Source organism: Myotis myotis, unplaced genomic scaffold, assembly GCF_014108235.1.
Source record: "Myotis myotis isolate mMyoMyo1 unplaced genomic scaffold, mMyoMyo1.p scaffold_m19_p_1, whole genome shotgun sequence".
Taxonomy (NCBI): Eukaryota; Metazoa; Chordata; class Mammalia; order Chiroptera; family Vespertilionidae; genus Myotis; species Myotis myotis.
The window spans coordinates 55,169,380-55,191,537 of record NW_023416313.1 but is presented as its reverse complement, the minus strand read 5'-3'; the positions used below and the strand labels follow the sequence as shown (position 1 = coordinate 55,191,537).

The window sequence follows — 22,158 nt, the reverse complement described above, 5'->3', positions numbered from 1 at the left end:
GAGCACAGGGTAGCCGCCGGGTGCCCAGCGCTCCTCCCAGGGCGGCTCCCTCCCCGGGCTTCCTGAGCGTTTGGAGCGTGACCTGGCCCGCGCCCTTCGAATGGGTGTGGGTGGTTTCGTAAGTGGACGTGACCACCACCGAGGGGGAAGCGTGCGAGGCAGCGGGAGTGAGTTGGGGAGGCGGGGCAGGGAGAGGAGAAGCCGCGGGCGGGCTGCGGGGGCAGGAGGGGGAGGAGGAGGGATGCAGGGCGCCGGGGGAGGGGTGGGGTGGGGCGGGGTGAGCCGGGGAGAAAAGGAGGAAAGGAGGAAAGGCGCTGTGGCGAGGAGGGAGGAAGTGCGCCGGGTCTCCACTCCCGCTGCGCCGCCGCCGCCGGGCCGCCAGGTGAGCCCGAGATGCTGCGGCGCTGCCAGTCGGGGCCGCCGCCTCCGCTGCTGCTTCTGCAGCTGCTGGGGCCGCTCGGCGCCTTCGCCCCCGGCGCCCTGGCGGGACCCGCGCACACCGAGGACGCCGTGGAGCTGGACTTTTCCACGGAGCAGCCGGTGCACCAGGTGAGCCCCGCGTTCCTGTCCTTCACCATCGACGCCAACCTGGCCACGGACCCGCGGTTCCTCACCTTCCTGGGGTAAGCGCCGGCCCCGGTCCCTCTGCCCCTGTGCCCGCTCCTGGCTCCTGACATCCACGCCCGCCCTGCCACGCTCTCCTCCCCTCCGCTCTTTTGTCTCTTCTGACACGGAAATTCTGTCTGTCTCTTCTCTCTCTCTCTCTCTCTCTCTCTCTCTCTCTCTCTCTCTCTCTCTCTCTCTCTCTCCCTCTCTCTCATCTCTCACCCCCTCCAAACCACTCATTCCTCCCTACTTTATTCATTCAGCAGATGTTGACTGAGCGCCAACTTAGGGCCAAGTATTAACAGGAAATTTAGGGAAGAAACTTCCCAACTGCCCGGCAACGCGCCGGGAAGAGGGACGGGCAAGAGCCGCCGGAGCTGTGAGCCTGGGTCTGCTGCACAGTGCAGGGCAAGTGCCCCTGGGGCAGGCGGGCTCCGGGCTCCGGGCTCCGGGAGGGGTTAAAAAAATAGATGGAAAATATCTCAAAGCTTACTTACTCCATAGGTACACTTTAAAATTATATCTCTAAAACATGGATATTGTAAATACACCTTTAAAGAGCAGTTTTAGGTTCACAGCTAAATTAGGCACAGAGATTTCCCATATTACACTTTTTTAAAAGTCTAAATATTAAATAAATGAGACCAGGGAGACGATCACAGTGCCTTACAGAGCCTTAATAAAAAGACACCTCTCCAAGTTGAGGCTCAAAATGTGGCACTGCTTTATCGGCTGTAATTTTTTCTCATAGGAGAAAGACCAAACCTGATGCAGGTCTCTGGCCCCTGCCCCACGCGGGCAGGCTGATCCCAAGATGGAGAGCTGCAGGGACAGTCACAGGTCTTCTGGGCCAGGTCATCGAGGCCACTCATCTAGGTCATGAGAACATCCAGAGGCGCCCACACCTCAACCAACCCAGACAGCTAGGTATCCTTGGCCGTTGCCCAACACCTACATGCTGAACTTCCTGTGCTCACACTGTCAGCTGCCATTGCTAAGTTCAGTCATTTATTCTGCAAATAAAGGCAGGTAGCCGACTGGGTTAGAGATTGGCAGTCAGACCAGCCCCGGCTGGATTCCCAACTCTGCCAAAGCAGGGTGGCTTAGTTCTTAACGGGTTGTTTGGCAACTCCGAGCCTCAATTTCTTCACCTGTAGAATGGAACTTCTATAAAACTTCCTTGCAGGACTGTAATAAGGATTTGATGAGATGACACATAAGTACTTAGCACAGTGTTTGACACAGAGTGTTCACAAAGTAAGCTAACAGCTTCTTCCTGGAAAATGGCAAGTATTTGATAACCATTCACCAGTTCTCATTGTATCTTTTGATCATAGTTAACCTCTATCTTTCTCTCTGTGGCAGGAGAGCAAGAATTTCCTGGTGGCGGAGTCCCCACTTTTCCCCTCCCCCTTAGGGGTAGAAAGGTGATACAGGTAGCAGCTGGTTGGGACAGAAAGATCACTCTGGAGAAACTCTAAAGTATAGGCTACGTATCTGAGGACCCTTGGCCTAGCTTGGTGGGGGTGGTGGGAGATGATAGGAGAAGAGATGTTCTTGACTGAAAACAGAGGGGTTAAGTAAATGACACTTACTGAAAAGTGAGAACTCAGGTTCTATTCTGCTTTTGCCGCCAGGATCTGTCCCACCCCTCCCCAAGGAAGGGCATTTGGGGATATCTTCCTGGGAAAACAGGTCCAAAAGAAAAAACCTATAGTATGACTTTTGGGATCTAGGCCTGATCACCCTGCGGTTAAGCTAACCAATTGGCTGGGACCCTCAGCCCCCTATACACACAGAACTTCCAGTCTGCAATTTAGTGCAGGTGATACCTTTATCAGTGGTCGGCAAACTGCGGCTCAGCAAACCGCGGCTTGCGAGCCACACGTGGCTCTTTGGCCCCTTGAGTGTGGCTCTTCCACAAAATACCAGCTCTTCCACAAAATACAGACTTCTGCGCATGGGCCACGAAGTTTCAATTGCACTGTACGTGCGCACCCGCACGTGGTATTTTGGGGAAGAGCCACACTCAAGGGGCCAAAGAGCCGCATGTGGCTCGCTAGCCTCGGTTTGCCCACCACGACTTTAACTGCTCTTAAACCTATCTCTTTATATCCCATAGCACTCTTTCTTCCTCCCTGATCCCCACCTTTTTGTTAAAGGCTGGAGGATAATGAAAACCAAAAAAGCCCAACATGCAATAGATAAAACTGATTTTGGTTTTCAAAACACAGTGTATTTCTGTTCAAATGGGCTTCTCCCAGGGCTGGCTCCTGGCCACTCCAGATTCCTTCCTTAGCAGAGGCTGTCTTCGATGCCCACTCCCCAGAGGCATCTGCAGTCACATCCACACTATTCCCAGCTGAGAGCTCAAAGACTGCAGCTCCAAGTGGCAGGCACTCCCTCTCCTTCTCCTCGAAGACCTACCTTCGGAAACGGGGTCCGAGGGCCCAGCTCCAGGATGGTTAGCACAGTGCCCAGAGTGGCCTGGCCGTCTCAGAAGACAAACCATTTAGCTTCCTTTTCAGAAGACACCACTGAGCTTAATATCTGTCCACAGGAAGGGAGGGTGAGAGGGGCACTGTTTTGTTACGGTTCTTCAAAAGTGAGGAAGTTTGGGTGAAGATAGCAAGAGCCCAGCAGATGAAAGCTGCAGTAAGGAGGAGCAGATAATAAACTTAACCGATGCTAATTAAGCCCTTGTCATAGGCCAGGCCCTGTTCTAAGCACCTCCTAGGATCTAGGTATTAACTCATTTAGTCTTCACTACAAAACTCTGAGGTCAGTACTGGTATTATCCCCATTATAAAAAGGAAGAGATTGAGGCTTAGGGAGATTCAGTAACTTGCCCCTGGTCCGCCAGCTAATACTGGAAGGAGCAGAGTTTGAACCCAAATGCTAATTGCAGAGACAAGAGTACACAAAAAGAAGGTAAAGGAGTTTATACTTTTTAAGGCAACAGGATAGGATATACTTAAAAAAAAAAAAGAAAAGGTTGTCCAGACACAAACTGAGAAGATTGATCTAGTGAAAGCAGCACTGACCTGAGAGTAGGAGGAGCAGGGTCTAAGCCTCCAAGGTACTTCCAGAGAGGCCTATGCAAATGTGATCAGATGGCATGGTTCTGTTCCCATGATGGCAAGCAGGGGGGGTTTTTTGGGTTGTTGTTCACATTTGCAATTAGAGAACACAGAGCACACAGAATGTAAATGCCAGGGATAGAACAATCTAGAATCAGAAAGAACCATCGTTTCAATTTCCCCTTTTCCCAGAACTATCTAATCAACAGCCCAATCAAAAACTTCCTAAACCTGCCCTGGCCGGTTTTTCTCAGTGGTTCAAGAGTTAACCCGAGGACCAAAGGGTCACAGGTTCAGTTCCGGTCAAGGGCACGTACCTGGGTCAGCTAGGGTGTGGGGTGCATGTGGGAGGCAACCAAACTATGTGTCTCTCTCACATTGATGTTTCTCTCCCTCCCCCGTCCTCTCTCCCCTTTACTCACTCTAAAAAAAAAAAAAAAAAAATCAATGGAAAAAATCTCCTCGCCCATAAAGATGGGTGGACTGAGACCAGTATTGCTCAGTAGAAATAGAATGTAATTCTCATATACAAGCTATACATGTAATTTTAAATTTTCTAGCAGCCATGCTAAAAAAAGGTAAAAACAAGCAGATGAAATTAATTTTAATGATATATTTTATGTAACAAAATATTACTTCAACATGTAATCAATATAAAAATATGAGATATTTCACATTCTTTTCCTAACCAAGTCCTCAAAATCTGGTGTATATTTTATACTCACACCACATCTCAAATTCAGACTAGCTACATTTCAAATGCTCATGACCACATGTGACTAGTGGTTACCGTGTTAGACAATGCAGTCCCCATGTCAATCAAGCAAGGTTCACTAACACAGTGTAAAACAGTAGAGCGCTGAGTCAGTGATAGCGATCCTAGAACCACAGTGTAATGTCCTGGTGCTAAACAGCCACAGCAACGATAATGCCATTGTGTTTGCTTTTCATAGGATTTGCTTATTTTTCTTCAGCAAAGTTCATCACTTTTTGCCAATTTGGTAAATATTTATTAATAATGACTTTTGATAATCAGATTACTGTATCTCCGCAAAGTTGCTTTTCATTTTTGGAAAAGTAGTTATTTTCAATGTCAAGTGCAAGGTTTGATAACTGATGTTGGAAAGAGCCATAGGCACTCTATGTGCCTGTTGCTGACAGAAGTAACCAACCAAAGAGAAACAGGGAACTGAGAACAATCAAAGCCACGCATAGACTCACATTTTCTAACTCTGAGAAGTGCTCCCCCTAACTGAGTGCTCATTCTTCTCTTCCTTCCCAAACCTTCTATTGTGGTCCCTGGAGCCCTTTGCATGGCAGCCCTGTTCTGTGCTCCTCAGAGAATAAGCCTGCCACTCCTGGCCCTGGCAGAACTCTGAAGTAGAGAAGTAGATGTGACTCCTCTGGAGTAGAGGCTGGGCAGTCTCCATACTGCCCTCTTCTCCCATTCCCCAGTGCAGCTTCCAGACAACTACCCACCAGTCTGAACTCCAGCCTGCTGTGGTTCAGGTCCTAATGGCTTGGTGCCTGTGTCAGGTTCCCTATCTGTAAAATATGGATAATAATGACACCACCTCATTGGGTTGTTTTAGGATTAAGTGAAATAATCGATGCCACATGCCCCAAGCACTCAGTTTAGATGAACTTGATGCAGGCTAGAGATAGATGACTATCAGGACTCCAGGGTGAGGCTTCCTGTCTCCATGTCTGGGTCTCATCCTCTGCTCCTTGTCACCACGCGCTGCTCCCCTCTCAGCTCACATGTTATCGATTGAAGATGGACACTGATCTCAGACTTGCCTCTCCTTTCCCATGCCCCACCGTCATCCTAGATGACTTCAAGTCCACGTAAATAAACTACCTCTCTATCTCTTCACACCCACATTTCAAAATAATCTTCACTCAGTGTCTCACTGGAATCAGCTTGCAGCAGCTTATAAAACGTGTGCATCTCTTTCCACCTCCACCTGTGACACCAGCACTGATAGCCTGAACTCAGCCGTGGTGGGAATATTTACATCATGGAGATTGGCAAACGCTAATCAATAGGGCACTTTTGTCCTGAATGGGTAGCTCTGTTTGTTGGAGTATAGTCCCCTGAACCAAAAGGTTGTGGGTTCGATTCCCGGTCAGTGCACATATCCAGGTTGCAGGTTCTATCCCCAGTCTGGGCATGTGCAGGAGACAACAGATTGATGTTTCTCTCTCATATCATTTTCTCTCTCTCTCTTTCTCATCAATAACAAACATATCCTTGGGTGAGAATTTAAAAAAATAGAGCACTTTTTTCACTAGGGAGTCAACTTACTAGCACACATTGCTTCTCTCTGCTTCAGCCACCTAATGCCATGGCCATGCCTTGCCTCTTCATCCCTAAGAACCTTTCAACATCTGAAATCTTAAAACGTCCCATTCTTGGACTAAACTCCTTACTCTCTTAACTTCTTCACTCTGTGGATCCCAACACAACTATTTTTTTTAAGTACCTCCACTGAACAGCCTCCTCCTCCCTCTGATTTTGACTTCTTGATTTCCTACATAAACCGCTCATGTGATAATATCCACAAATCCCGGCCCCATTGTTCCTGCTAACACCCAAACCTAGCTTAGTCTAATTGTATTTTCCCTCTTTGGAATCTATAGGGTGGCTATGAAATCCTGAAATGGAAAATATTATCTAGCTGTGAATTATAATTCATATTAATAAGCCACCTTTATGTATTTACCTCTGCTTCCAGTCTCAGTGGCCACACTGTAGAGCTGAGTTATAGAGCTCTTGGGGTTGGAAGGGACTCTCCTAGCCACATGGATTGATGTTGCACTATAAATTCTTGGCTTTCAGACTTATCCCTTAGTGCTACTCTTAATTCTTCATTTCCCCGATTCTCTCATTCTCTACTTCCTTCAAAACTCTGAGCCCATCTTCATCTCATCACTCTTAGCCTATGACCACTTTTTTGTTTCCCAAAGAAAATGAAGTCACTAGACAGGAACTTCCTTTTCTTCCTGCCATCAAACCTACAGACATACCATGGCTATGTCCTTTCTTCCTTTCTCTTTTCTTAGGCCTTTTTTTCTTTTTCTTTTCTTTCTTTTTTTGAGAGAGAGAGAGAGGGAGAGAGAGAGGGAGAGACAGACAGACAGACATTGATCAGCTGCCTCCTGCATGCCCCCTGCTGGTGATCAAGCTAAAACCCTGGCATGTGCCCTGACCAGGAATCGAACTGGTGACCTTTTGGTGCATGGGATGGTTCAGTTGGTTGGGCATGGCCAATTCTAGCTCTGGTCTGGATCCTGTCCCCTCTTGCCTCCCCAAGGACTTTGCTCTGTCAGTCATCTCTTCTCTTCCCTGGATCTTTAACATCTCTGTTTGTATTGAATGCTCCCTGTCAGCATAGGAACATCCTCAAGTCTTTCCCATCTCAAACTCCTCCCTGCACGCGTGCCTCTGCAGGAACTGCCCTCATTTTCCCTTTGCAGCCTTCCTTCCTGCCCATTCCTTCCTGTTCCACCTTCATAATGTCCCCATCACTGTGTCATGAAATAAATCTCTCCAACATCAATCACCTTCTTTTATTGCAAAATCCAGTGAACAACTTTCAAGTTGGTCTCTGTCATGGATTGAATTTTTGGGTGTTCCCCTGCAAATTTATATGTTGAAGTCCTAACCCTCAGTACCTCAGTATGTGACCTTATTTGGAAATAGTGCCATTGCAGAAATAAAATTAGTTAAGAACTGGGCATACTGGAATGGAGCAGGCTGTAATCCAGTATGACGGATGTCCTTATAAAAAGGGGAAATTTGGAGACAGACATGCATAACAGAAAGAACACTCTGTGAAGATTAGAGGTATGTTGCTATGAGGAACTGCCAGAAGCTAGGAGAGGGCTGAAATAGATCCTTCCCCAGTTCATTCAGAGGGATGGTGGCCTTGCCAACTCCTAGATTTCAGATTTCTAACCTCTAGAACTATAAGACAATAAGTGTCCCTTGTTCACACCACCCAGTGTGTGGTACTTCGTTACTGCACCCTAGCAAATTAATACAGTCTGTTGAAAGCATTTGGCAAGGTTGACAATTGAAACACTATCTCATCTCTTTGGGCACTCATCTCTGTGTCACTTCCATTTCTGGGAGTGTCCCCGCTTATCTAACGGTTCTTCTCCATGACTTTCTCTAGCTTGTCTTACATGTTGATGTTCTTCAGACTTCTGGCCTGGGTGTTTTTTCACTTCACATACTCTCCTGAGTGGCCTTACCCACTTCCATGGGTTGAATTACTCTTCATGCAGTGGTGGGCTAGGAAATGTTGAACCATGAGCCTTTTGAGAGGAGGGGAGACTAATGTAAGTTTTCTTCCAATTTCTGTTATAAGTAACCCCACCATGGCTAATCTCCAACTGCCAACAGTTTAACAACTGGTTCTCAAAACTTAACAATTGGCTCTCACCGGCTGGTCTGAGCCAATACAAGCTGGCTCCAGCACACCTTTGCTTTTGTGCCAGACATATGCCGCCTATTGTCAGACATAGATAATATAAAAATACCTGCAGACTTTTCTTTCCCCTAACAGCTGCTCTGGAAATGAATATCTACAGCTGCTTTATGTGTCCTTTTGTTATTTCCATGTCACTGTGGCGGTGGCAGATTCCCCCCTTTTCTTTTTCCTATATATGATGGAAATACCTTTGATCGGTTTTATTTTTATGGCATGTTTAGCATCTGTTTTCAATCTGGTTTTGTTTTTGTTTTTGTTTTTTGTAAGAGGGCATCAATACTGTATTCTCAAAACAAGAAAATGTTCCATTGCAACGAGACAAACAAAAAGGTCCTGAATACCGATACTTGGAAACATCTGACTTCCTTTCCTTGGCAGGAGCCAGAGCATTGGGTTTTTATTTTGTCCAGAAAACAGTCTTTGCCTGGCCCCACTTGCCCTTTCAGCAGGCTGGACTCAATAGTTCATTCACTTAACCAATACTTAATAAACACCAGCAGTGTGCCAGGGACTTATCTAGATGCTTCTCTGGGCACAGTGAAGATTCCGAGGAGCCACACAGGTAAGGTCTGGGCTTTCACAGGGCTTAGGTCAGGGTGGGGACTGGGACAGATAGGAAACCAAGGAAGCAACTAAGGATGAAGGTAATGAAGGCAGGGTAATGTGACTGAGAGTGACCCACAATGGTAGAGTCACTACCACTGGGAACTAGGCTCTGACACTCATACCTCTGACCCCAGCCATGCACAGATGCACATCTAGTGATGCCACAGCACCTCTATCTGTTGCTAGTCTCCCCCACACCCCCCACATTTCCCAGAAAGCCCCAGTCTCTCCCCATCTTACAAATACCAGCTACACAGATTTAAATGAGCTTCCTCTATCATCAAACACAATCAAAATGTCAAGGACTAGAATCAGTGCCTGACCAAAGGCAGTGGAGTGACTCTGAGGAAGGTCCTGTGTCAGCTTTAGGGCCATGTCTCCGCACCTGTGGGCTGGGGTTACTAGTCACTGACTCCTAGACTGAGTGCTCTCCACCCTATACCTCACCTGTATGTCTTCTGAACTCAGGCACACATGGCCAAGGGCCTGATGGAGATATGTTTTAGCCTGCTGAAAGGTAAGTGTTCCATTGGCATCTCAAATTCTACAAAACTAAGTCCCCCTCTCCTTCACCCCCAACTCCAATCTATCACCTATTATTCTTCTCAGCAAATATTACCTTCTTTCAAGATGCTTCCAGGGGCAATTCTTGATTCTTCTCCAACATTCAAATAACACCAAATCTGGTATTTCTACCTTCATATGTATCTTGAATTTATCCATTTCTCTCCATCCCCATTGCTGTTATCTTACCCAGGCCCATTACTTTTTGTTTACATTACTATGACTACAGTCTTGGTCCTTCTATTCAGTTATTTATACTATAGCCTGAGATTCTTTTCTAAAATAAAAGTCTGGTGAGGCCACTTCATGGCTTTAAATCCTTCCATGGCTCCCCATTGCTCTCATATAAAGTTGGAACTTGTAGACATGGTGGCTTACAGGCCTTTCGTGTCACGGTGCTACTTGCCTCACCAGATATCCTCTCTCAGCGACTCCTTTCCCAATTCTAGGCTCTGGCCACACCTGTCAGCTCTTCAGTGGTGCCATATGTTCTTCTGCCTCTGGTTTTTGCACAGACTTCCCCCTACTCCTGAAACACTTCCTTCAATCCTACTTCACTACCTTTGATCTGGATAAGATTTATTATTTTTGAATGTCTAGCAATGAAGTCATTTCCCCTGGAAAACCTCTAACCACTCTTTACCCCCAGCCCAAAGTCTGGGTTAGGATCCCTTTGTATATTCTCATAGCACTGTTTTGGACTTGCTTGTTTACTTGTTCATCTATATCACTAGACTATGCATTGAGAACTGCAGCTATTTCTGTCTTGTTTGCCATTGTGCCCCCAATAACTAGCATGATGCCTGGCACTGAGTGGGCCTGCAATGAATATTTATTGAATAAATTAATGGATAGCGATAGCTCCTTTAAGTAAATCTTGGTTTCTTTATCTATTCTAAAAAAACATTAAAACACACACACACACACACAAATCCCATATAAATTTAACTATTATGTGCTTATTATGGAAAAGAGGTAAAATACAGAAAAACAATAGAAAAGAGTCTATCATCCATCTTATCATATAATAATAATCACTCTTACCTCTTTCTATATTATTTTCATTGTTGAAATCACACTGTGTCTACAGTTGGTTTGTCTTATTGTGGTAAAATATACCAAACATACAATTTACCGTTTTATTTATTTATTTATTTATTTATTTATTTTTAAAATATATTTTATTGATTTTTTACAGAGAGGAAGGGAGAGGGATAGAGAGTTAGAAACATCGATGAGAGAGAAACATCGATCAGCTGCCTCCTGCACATCTCCCACTGGGGATGTGCCCGCAACCCAGGTACATGCCCTTGACCGGAATTGAACCTGGGACCTCTCAGTCCACAGGCCGACGCTCTATCCACTGAGCCAAACCGGTTTCGGCAACAATTTACCGTTTTAAAGTGTCCACTGACATTCAGTACTTTCACATTGTTGTGCAATCATCACCATCACCCATCTTAAAACTTTCATCTTCCCAAACTGAAATTCTGTGCCCACTACACAATGATGCTCTGGTCCTCCTCCCTACAGTAAGTGGACTGGCTGTCTTCTGGATCCTTACCTAGTTCAAGTGAGCATTTCTGCATATTTTCTAGTGGTTGTGAGGCTCCTGTGGCCGATGCCGTCCCTCCCAGAGTGCTGGTGTTGTCAGGTGTTTGTCAGAGTGAATCCAGTTTAATGACATTTCTGAAGCCTCACTTTGTACTGCATTTTCTCGTGCTGAGACCCATGAAAATATTTTAACTTCTATTAAGATGCAGAGAAAATGAACTTTTACGTCAAAGAAAATGTTTTACTCTATAATCCTAGCATATTTGTCTTTAATTAAATAAATAGCATCATGAAAGTGCTTTTTATGGAGGAAGAGGCTCAGACAGGAAAAAGTGCCTATATAGTGCAGTAAAAAGTTCTCAAGTTACAAACAAAAAAATGGTGAGGAGGAATCGCTGACATTCTTTAATGCAGGAGACTTACCCTTTGGTCAATTTCCACCTCTTAATTTCGCTTCTCTGAGCATAAGTAAATAAATCTTTCCAAAATTTTACATAACATTATGTATAATTAAGCAGGTGCACATCTTAAAATTTTAAATTTTAGGTTAGGTTTTAATTCCTAGGATGTTAGAAATATTGACAATTAGATAATTTTCCTGGGATGATTTTTCAATTTGAAATAAATCCAGATGTAAACTAAAATCAGGCCAATCCAAGAATGACACAGCATTGATTTTATGTGTTTGAAGAGCATTCCAGAAAGCAGTGTGGCCAGGAACAGTTAGTTGACTTAAATTTAAAAGGATGGTTTTCTTAGGGAAGGGATGGTTAGGGAGAGGAGGAGGAACCCTATGTCATTTATGAACTTCTGTGGGAACATAAATTTTTGAAGACAATCTATTTTTTAAAGAAACACAAAGTCATCGTTCCTGTACTTTCCAGCTTCTTACCTATTCCCTCCAACAATCATAAAAGGTTATGAGTTTTTTTAACGGATTGATCACTATCCTGCTTTGCCAGAGTTAGAGCTCCACACTGCCTCCAGGTGCCTAGAGAGCAACCTGGCCATTAGAAAGATTCAGAATGAGATGACTCCCCCATATAGCAATATGACTGCTCTCTCCACGGCCTGTCCAGCTAGACATGAACAAATAGGTCCACCGAGACAGAAGGAGTAAACATGTTTGATCAGATTATTCTGGGGGAAAAAAATTTTAATTTCTTCCTTGTCTTCCTCACAGTTCTCCAAAACTTCGTACTTTGGCCAGAGGTTTGTCTCCTGCATACCTGAGATTTGGTGGCACCAAGACAGACTTTCTCGTTTTTGATCCCAAGAAGGAGCCAAGCTTTGAAGAGAGAAGTTACTGGCAATCTCAGTTAAACCACGGTGAAACTTTTTAAAGATTAACCATATATTTTCATTAAGTGGCTAGTCATGGGCATTCAGTCAGAGATTAAGGGCTTCCAACTGACCTGTGGAGGCACCTGCACAAAAGAAGGAAGCAGTGGGCAGGTTTCCTCTTCCTGATGTTTTCATGAATGTGAGACTTCACCAAACAAAGGTGTGCTGGGCATAGCTGGGAGTTAATTGTGTGGAAATAGAACAATAACTGGAGTTGAAGGACAGAGCTGCTTGGAGGGAGCGTGTAGGTAGCAGTGCCTCAAACTGACGAGAGTATTTCTGGCTGAAGATACAGCAATGGGTTGAAACCCTTTTATTCTGGAAATACAGGGTGTCCAAAAAAATGTATACTCACTTTGAATGATTATAAAGTCAGTGTCTATTAACATGTTTATGAACGTATAGTACATTTTCAAAATTTAAAAGAATCTATAGAAATGAATAATTTTTCTGTCAGTGCCTGTTTTCAAACTGGTGGCCATTCTAGTCCAGGTCCTGCGGATAATGTGAAGCAATGGAATCGCAAACATAAAGAATCATTTTGTTCGGCCGTGGCCAGTGTTCTCAGTGGTTAGAGCATTGGCCTGAGCACCAAAGGGTAGTGGGTTTGATTCCCAGTCAAGGGTACATGCCTGGGTTGAAGGTTCGCTCCCTGTTCCCTGCCTGGGGCATGTGCAGGAGGCAACCAGTTGATGTCTCTCTCACATTGATGTTTCTCTATCTCTCTCTCTCTCTCTCTCTCTCTCTCTCTCTCTCTCTCTCTCCCTCTTTCCCTTCCATTCTCCCTGAAAAAACAATGGAAAAAAATACTCTGGTGAGGATTAACCAAAAAAAAAAAAATCATCATTTTGTTCAATATTTGTGTGCCCTCAATTCATTGACTGTTGCCGGTTTTCTACTGTAAACTTTATCTTTTGTATGGCCCCATTAAAAAAAAAAAAAAAAAGTATAGTGGCACTTTAGGATAAATTTTCTTTGTTAAAAGCTTAGTCTGGCTTCACCCATTATTTCAAGCCAGTTAAACCTGAAAAGGAGTGAAAATTGAGTTATCAGCTATTAAAGTGTGTATACATTTTTTTGGAATACCCTATAGAATGTGGATGACAGATATAGGTAGAGGATGTGAGATATATTCTGCTTCAAAGAATAGATTTTAAGACTTACTGGGCAGTGGTTCTCAAACTTCACCTGGTTAAATATCTGGAAATCTGGGCTCCCACCTTAGTTCCAAGGTTAGCAAGCTCCTCTGATAGTTCTGATATGGGAAGTGTGCGGGCTTCACCTGAGAAACCTGCCCACGGAAGCCACGAGGCTTTGCTCTGTGTCTTTCGTAAGTGCTATCTAGACATCAATGGATCATTACTTTAACAATTATTTTAAAAATATACATTATTGAATGATAATAATGTTTGTATAGTGTATATATTAGTGAATAATATTTCACTTTTCATATATTACATATTTTCCTTTTGTTTATTTTCTTCAGTTAGGAAGTATTTAGAACAGTTAACCATGTTGGGTCAAAATTGATAGAATAAGGGGCTAGACTAGAGCAAAGGGTTATAGGGGGAGACAATGGGAAATACCTGTAATACCAGCAATAAAAAATATATATTTTAAAAAAATTGATAGAATAGTAATTAGAAAAAATGAAGCCCTAACCGGTGTGGCTCAGTAGATAGAGTGTCGGCCTGCAGACTCAAGGGTCCCAGGTTCGATTCCCAGTCAAGGGCATGTACCTTGGTTGCAGGAACATCTAGTGGTAGGGGGTGTGCAGGAGGCAGCTGATTGATGTTTCTCTCTCATCGATGTTTTTAACTCTCTATCCCTCTCCCTTCCTCTCTGTAAAAAATCAATAAAATGTATTTTATAAAAACATAAATAAATAAATAAATAAATAAGAAAAAATGAAAAAAGCAAGAGGCTTTTTTTGAATAACACATTGGGATAGTTTACGTGTAGACTTGGCCCTTTCCCAGCAGTCATATGCATTCAGAAGGTCTTATAAGTTCAGACCAGAAACTGTCCTTCGCTGATCAATTTTCTTCTTCCTGTTTGGGGTGGGGTGGGGGTCAATGGAATTATCCAAGCGCTACTGAAACATCCTTTGTGAGCACAGGGATGGATAGGACACTGGCTGCCAGAAAGCCAGAATGCACGACTTCCCAGAAAGGAAGTCGCCGGTGGGTCAGCCAGGCCTGGCAGTGAGCGCCTGGCAGGCCCGCTGTCTTGTGATAAAGAGGCACAGTCTGCCTGACAGGGTAGTGGGGAATTTTCTAGGTGCACATGTTGTAGCCTCAGAAGCTTTGACGATCCCAGATTTGAAGGAAAAACGTCCACATTTCCTGTCCTGCCATTATGGTAAGAGGAAATTACCATTAATCAGATGTAGTAAAACATAGTTCTCTGTATTTTGAAGGTGAACCTTAAGAAAACTGAACTATGTTTTCTTCAGAGGGGTTCTCTGGTAATTTCATATTTCTGAGGAGCTTTCTGAATTGTAAACTTATGTCCAGTGTTCCTGTGTCCAGTGTATGGCCAATGTTTCTTAAGAAACCTGCCCTTTTGTGTGTGTGTGTGTGTGTGTGGTGACTGGTTAGCCAGCAAATTTGACTTGTTGTAACAGAATATATTTTCTCTGATCGCATTCCTAATAACCAGAAACTTAGTCTACTTTAGCCATTTAAGTACCTAACTAAATAAATGTAGGAGATTTCAACCTTATCACTGAAAATAGATTCTCTAAATTGTCTCCCATCTGCAGATATTTGCAAGTCTGGATTCATTCCTTCTGATGTGGAGAAGAGGTTACAGCTGGAATGGCCATCCCAAGAGCAGTTTCTACTCAGAGAACAGTATTACAAAAGGTTCAAGAACACCACCTACTCAAGTACGAAATAAATGGCAACCTGCAAGTGTCCCAGCCCCTAAAATATTTGGATAGCTTGAACTTGACCTTCAGTCTAATAAGCCCTATAGCAGTTGTGTAAAGCTGCATAATACTCAGATGTTCTCAAGAGTTAATAGAATGTCCAGCTGGTGTGGCTCAGTGGTTGAGCATCAATCTATGAACCAGGAGGTTATGGTTTAATTCCTGATCAGGGCACATGCCCAGGTTGGGGGCTCAATCCCCAGTGGAGGGGGGTGGGGGACATGCAGGAGGCAGCTGATGAATGACTCTCTCTCATCATTGATGTTTCTATCTTTCCCTCTCCTTTCTTCTCTGAAATAAATTTAAAAAGCATTTTAAAGAATTAAGTCTAGATATATAAAAAAAAGAGTTAATGAAAATCTTGAACCCAAAATTTATGGGTGTTTTTTTTTTCTTGTCTTCACCTGACTTTACCTACTAGCCACAAAATAGTTTTGTCCCAGAAACTATTCATTCATAAGCTAATAATAACCTTAACTTCTCTGAGAGCTAGGAAATCAAGGAAGACATGGATGCATTTGTCATGTAAAAGTAAAATAGGAAAGTATAAAGAGTGGAATGTGAAAACCTTGTTGTCCACTCTCTCTCCCCTCCCAGAAGCAGCCCCTATTGTGAGTTGGTGAATTAGGCAGAGGAAGCCTGAGTCACACCAGACAGCCTTGGCCTTGAAGCAGCTTTCTCTTTTTCTTCTGTGGTTTGCAAACACATGAGTAGCGCAACTAATCAGGAAGTTATTTCCATTCAATCTTCAAAATGGGAGGATGTTGTCACGCAGGGCTTTGAAGCAACTAAACAAGCAAGCCATATCTAACTATGAAATATATTTTTATCTGAAAGTTGATGTTTTCAGACACTCCTAAGGGATGATGTTGCCCCAGATCTCAGTTGAGGAAATAGCCTGCGCAGAGAGTCCACAACTATCTTCTTGGAACTTTTGAAAAATAAATGATGTTGAAGTTAATTTGGGTTAGTCAGCATTTCTAAAAGTACATTATTGAAAGTAAATTACCTTCATAAGATTTATATTGTACACTCTCTGGATTTCAGTGTATCCCATAGATTTTTTAATTTTTATATTTTTAAATTTATAAGATACAGAAAAACACACAACACATAAGAAATTGGAAAATACATTATATGCTAATAGATAATGTAGTTCTCTAAACTGTTTTGCATTTTAAAATGGGGCGGGACTACTCTGATTTGGTTGCACGGGATTTGGCATAAGGCACGGCCACCTCAGATCCCGTTAAAGGAATGACAGAAGTACAGAGACCTACAGCAGCAAGGTCTCATTTGCAATAAATCCTTATGATAAAAGCCTGCTTAGAGAAGACCCCACAGCATTAAGTAATCTACAGATTCCCATTTTTTTCTTTAATCATATTAAATAGTATACCAATTTATCTTAAATTTTCCTTTAAAAAATGATTTGCTCTCACATTACCTTTCTGGAACCAAAATGGCAGGTTTTCAACATCTTTTCCTGCCTGTGGGACTGGGAACTTCATAGTTCCTATACCAGGGGAAAGTTCCTTTGCTAACTACATAGTAACTGGGTCAGTAAAACTCCAGCCACCCTCTTGGCAATTCAAAAATCTGTAACAAATACAGATTGTTTATTTGTATTTGGAAATATTTGACTTCTGGTTTGAAATTCTCTATTTTAATCTGTATGTCTTGCCAACATATAGATAGGAATCCCTGTGTTTATTCTAGGCACCAGCTCATCACAGTGATAAGTATCTCAGAAGCCAATGGGAGTTTTCTCACATTGTTCTACATCCATGGCTGGGGTTGGTAATGCCTGAGTAACTTGGGGTGGCATCGCACGATGGAAGAGAGAACAAAAGTCTGTTGGGGCAAGGACACCTTGCTTTTCCAGTGGCCTGTACCCTTAAAACAGGTGTCCTAGAAGATACAGGGACATTTTCTCATTCCAGCGCCCATTGGGTGGTGTGTTTCACTTAAGTAGAAGATGACAAAAACATTCGTCATGAGACTATAAACTCACACTGCAAACCTGCTAGGACAGGAAAGGCAGCAATGTGTTACAGGTATAATTCTAGGTGTGACTGCAGAAAGGAAGACTCTCTTATTAAAATAATCACATTCAGTGAGCTAACCTCATTATTATACTCCTCCACCCTCAACACCCACCCCACACTGGATGCTGTACACACTTATGTAAATATATAAGTGTGTTATGGTATGATGCCAGGGAAAGAGACAGTGCCAATGTTTAATGTCATTTAGGTTGCTTTTGTTCCAGGGATCTTTCCATCCTCTCATATAGGAAGGGATAAGAGATTGGGTAATGACTGAGAGTTGGATAATTAGCTGTGAGTTTTCTTTCTTTTTTAAATCCTCACCCAAGGGCATGCTTAGAGAGAGGAAGGGAGAGAGTTGGGAAAGGGGTTGGGGAAGAGGAGCATCAATGTGATAGGAAAACATTGATTGGGTGCCTTCCATCCATGCCAACCAGGGATCGAACTTGCACCCCAGGTTGTGCCCTGACCTGGAATCCAGTGGCAACCTTTAGGTGACGATGTTCAGCCAACTGAGCCATTCCAGCTGGGCAGCTGTGAGTTTTCTTATTGTTCTTATTTTGAGGAGGGAGTAGACTTTTTTTAAAGAGTGGATTTAAACTCAGTAATATACAGCCCTTATGCTAGGAGATGTTACTGTTGTGTGATAGGAGGCATATAATAGAATTTCAAGCTACATACATTCCAAGTGCATTTGGAAAAATGAAGAAATGGAAGAAGAGTAAAGTATGAGTTGAATAAATCAGCTAACATGCAAACATTTCAGGTTTTTTGAAAATGCCATAATCTTTGTAAAGGGGCTGGGCAATAACAGTGCTTTATATCTGTAAGAGATATGCATGCCTTACAAAGCGTTTTCACATGTGTAGTTTCAACCTTGGTTTTGTGAGATAGGTAGGCAGATGATGGTACCAGTTCTAGGATTGCAGATCCGTAGCTGAGGCTCATTCAGGGTTCCACCCCTGTTATTCAGTCGGTAAGCAGGAGAGTGAGGCCTGGAACTCAGGACTTAGATTTCTGATCAGGACACTTTCTGCAATGTATAAGGCTAAAATATAGCAGTGAGTAGGCAGTTCCAGGAATTTTATAACAGACTCTAGTAATGGCACCACCACCAAAGAGTTGTGAGATACTGGACAAAGCACTTCGTTACTTTGGGTGCCCATTTCCTCAAAGGAAAATGAGGGTGGAGGTTCGGGAGGACTCAGTAATCTCAAAGGCCCATGCTGTCCTAAACTGCGGCTTTAAGATCCAGTGGAACGCTGGGCAGCTGGGCTCAGAGAGCTTTGCACCCTGCAGTGTCCATGGGTTATGCATAGATGCATACAAGTTCTTTGGTTAATCTCTTCCCACCCACCCACAAGATTTGGTTTTTAAACTGGGAGAGTTCTGTTTAACAAATGACTAAATATACATGCAAATCTCAATAACTTATTTAGCGTATGATAACATTTAAAGATTACACTAAAAATTACACTGTTGCCACTCTCAAACAGTGATTATAGACTAGCTAATGGTTTAAAAATCTGAGTTCAAAAGTTCTCAAACTTTTATGGCACTTTAGTGACTCAGTGATCTTTTTCACAGCGTATTTAGCCTAAAAGAAATACCGAAGAGTTTGTTAATAGGTTATTAGGTTCAAACAGCCGAATAGTAATAATTCTCATCTTGTCCAACAGACGCCGAAGTGTTTCCCTTGCAATTTAAAAGATCCTGCAATACCCCTGTGAGTAGGGTTGCCTGGTTAACTTTGAATTTCAGATAAAAAAAATTTTACTGTATTTCTCAACTATTGCAGAGAATATCCACTAAAAAGTGTTCATTGTTGCTTTGAAGTTCAAATTTAACCAGATACCCTGTATTTTTATTTTATTTCATTATTATATTTAATGGGTTGACATTGATTTATAAGATTATGTAGGTTTCAAGTGTACATCTCTATGATCCATGATCTGCACATTGCATTGTGTGCCCACCACCAAAGTCAAAGCATCTCCTGTCACCGTATATTTGATCCCCTTTACTCAGTCCGGGCAAGTGCCCTGCCTGGGAATCGAACCATGACCTCCTGATTCATAGGTCGACACACAACCACTGAAGTACATCAGCTGGGCTGTTTGTCTTTCTTGTTTGTTCGTTTGTTGCTTTCAGGTTTATATCCCACTTATGAGTGAAATCATAAGGTTCTTAACTTTTCCTGTCTGACATATTTTGCTTAGCAGGATACTCTAAGGTCCATCCATGTTGTTGCAAATGATGCCCTGTATTTTGTCTGTTTTTTGCTAAATCTAACAATCACACCGGTGAATTCATGGTGGCTTTCCAGGGTGCCTTGGCACATTACAGCCCAGGGCCAGTTTTTAATACAAAATTCTATTTATTTAAAATGAATAAATCATATACATGAGTTTTTCAAAAAAATGTTTTTAATTAAATTTACCAAAATATTTTGTGACTGGGTTTATAACTAAAGATATTTAGATTATTAAGCCTAGGGCTTATGTTGACTGATGAAGGTTTGGCCTGTGCATATTGAGCACTGAGCGGCTACAATATGGTTTTTCCAATTCACCTGAGGTCATTTGAATAAAACCTGAGTGCCAGACCAAAGCTTCTAGTGCCTTCCATGAGACTTGATTAGACAGCTGAAGCAAATGAAGTTACATTAATTTTTTTTTAATTTGCCAGTCCAATTTTGTTGTCTCTTATTCATAATTATATTCACTCCTTAGGACAGAAATGTCTTAGATTTAACAGCAGAAATAGTGAACTACGAAGAACAAATCTGGAGGCCTTCATCCCTGTGGTGCCAGCCTAACTATTAAGTTATGTTCCTCTTCTAGGAAGCTCAGTGGATATACTGTATACTTTTGCAAATTGCTCAGGACTGGACCTGATCTTTGGTCTAAATGCCTTACTACGAACAGCAGACTTGCAGTGGGACAGCTCTAACGCTCAGCTGCTCTTGGACTACTGCTCTTCCAAGCGTTATAACATTTCTTGGGAACTAGGCAATGGTAAGTACCCCTGGGACATCTCATTAACGAGATTCCCCTTTGGCATTATTTGTTTATACTTGTGATATCAGCAAATGCACTTCTAGTTCATTTGTGCAGTGCTCAACAGTGCAACTTTTGGATTGCTTAAGGCAGAAAACTCCTTTGTATATCCCAGAACCTGTTGCTAATTCCAGTTTATGATACATTTGAGCTGAGGACAACTCATTGAAACCAGCAACTTCCACAGTTCCCTAGTTTCCTTGAGATTTTCAGGGTCACTTTAAGCCTATTAGGCTTGGCAGGCTGGACTCGGCAAAACTGTAAAGCAGGCTGTTGCTTTTCCCCTTCCACTCCTTTACCTGTTTCTTGACTTGTCAGTTAATCTCAGCAACACCATTCCAACCCTCATGAAATGCTCAAGCTAGAAGTTCCCAGTGTAGAATCCTACTCAGGTCAAACTCCTGATTGTCTTCTTTTTTTTGCAAGGAATGTGTAAATTCTAACTAAAGTGCAAATGACTAGCCACTTCATTCAAACATATTTATAGCGCCTTTTTCGCACATCAGCAAATGGAACTGACGATAAAATGGGAAATGAGATGTAATAGTATGATGAGCACTGTCCTGAGTGTTTAATAAGTATTAACTTATTTTATCTTTTTAACCACCCTGAAGTAGATAAAATTATGACCTTCATTTCACAGATAGCAAGAGCACCAAAAGGTTAGCTAAATAGCTTTGTGATGCTGTGCAACTCTTAGAGGATTCTTAGAGAAGTTAGGCTTTGAACCCAGGCAATCTGCCTCCAGAACAAGGTCTCTGCTCTCTTGAGACTTCTATTCTAGAGGTAGGGAGCCAAACCAACAAGAAAACAAGCCAAGAAATGATACATGCCAGTAGTGGTATGTGTTATGGTAAAGTCTAGAAGCAGCTTTTCTGATCGGGTTGCCGAGGATAACTGTCAACCTGGAGTGCGCGCACACACACAGAATAGAAGGGTAGAGGCAACTGTATCTTAGGTAGATGATGAACAACTTTACCATAGCCACCATATGCATAATAGGTCACCTGAACCCATCCTTACCCATCTCCCAACCTCCCTCCCTTCCTCCCTCCTTCCCTCCTTCCCTCCATCCCTCCCTACTTCCCTCCTTCTCTCTTTCTTTCCCTCCCTCCCTCTTTTTCTACCCTACAATCCCCAACTCCTTCTGCTCTTCACAGTGAGATAAAAGAGTGATGTCATTATGTTTCCCTCTTCCTTGGGCCCCATTTTGCAAAGAAAAGGTCTGGTTTCAGGGTGAAGGTATCTGTGGGAAGTAGTTTGGACACTGTCTGTGCCTCCCTCCCATCTCTTCAGCTTTGCTACTTCTAGGATCATTTGCACATATAAACCTTCTATTTTTTCAGCTATCCATTGGTTAAAATCCTCATTGTTAATTTCAAATTGTTTTAATACGCCGTCATACCTTAGTTATAGAATTCAAAATTTTGTTTTTCTGCAATATTGTCTTTATAACTAGTGGTTTTACTTTCCGTGACTTTGGATTCTAAGATTTTTGAAATTTGAAAAATGTTTTGTTATGTTTGCTTTTAAATAAGAAATTTCTACATAAGCGATTCTTTTGAAAATTGCTCTTTCAGAACCCAACAGTTTCCAGAAGAAGGCTGGTATTTTCATTGATGGATTGCAGTTAGGAGAAGATTTTGTTAAGTTGCATAAACTTCTAGGAACATCTGCTTTCAAAAATGCAAAACTCTATGGTCCAGATGTTGGTCAGCCTCGAGGAAAGACTGTTAAGATGCTGAGCAAGTAAGAGCTCGAGGAAGAATCTCTTTTCTTGAAAATTGTATTTCTCTGGTGTAGAATCTTCAATAGTCCACATGTTATTAAACAGTTTTCTGCCTGGCTAGCTGGTTAAGCAAAAGA

General features: G+C 42.7%; 1 protein-coding gene across 8 annotated transcripts in view; it reads left to right on the top strand.

Annotated features, from left to right (window-relative positions):
* The first annotated feature begins 287 nt into the window (after positions 1-287).
* Positions 288-22,158, top strand: part of HPSE (heparanase) — a 37,972-nt gene continuing 16,101 nt past the window's right edge. For 7 of the 8 annotated variants that reach the window (XR_004972474.1, XM_036338185.1, XM_036338199.1 and 4 more), the window contains exons 1-5: positions 288-623; positions 12,093-12,238; positions 15,018-15,143; positions 20,077-20,250; positions 21,873-22,041. Coding sequence is in view for 7 of the 8 variants with exons in the window: in XM_036338185.1 (XP_036194078.1) it covers positions 394-623; positions 12,093-12,238; positions 15,018-15,143; positions 20,077-20,250; positions 21,873-22,041 (845 nt within the window). In the remaining variant the exon portion in view is untranslated. The remainder of the gene's footprint in view (positions 624-12,092; positions 12,239-15,017; positions 15,144-20,076; positions 20,251-21,872; positions 22,042-22,158) is intronic. The other variant, XM_036338192.1, reaches the window with a different exon arrangement.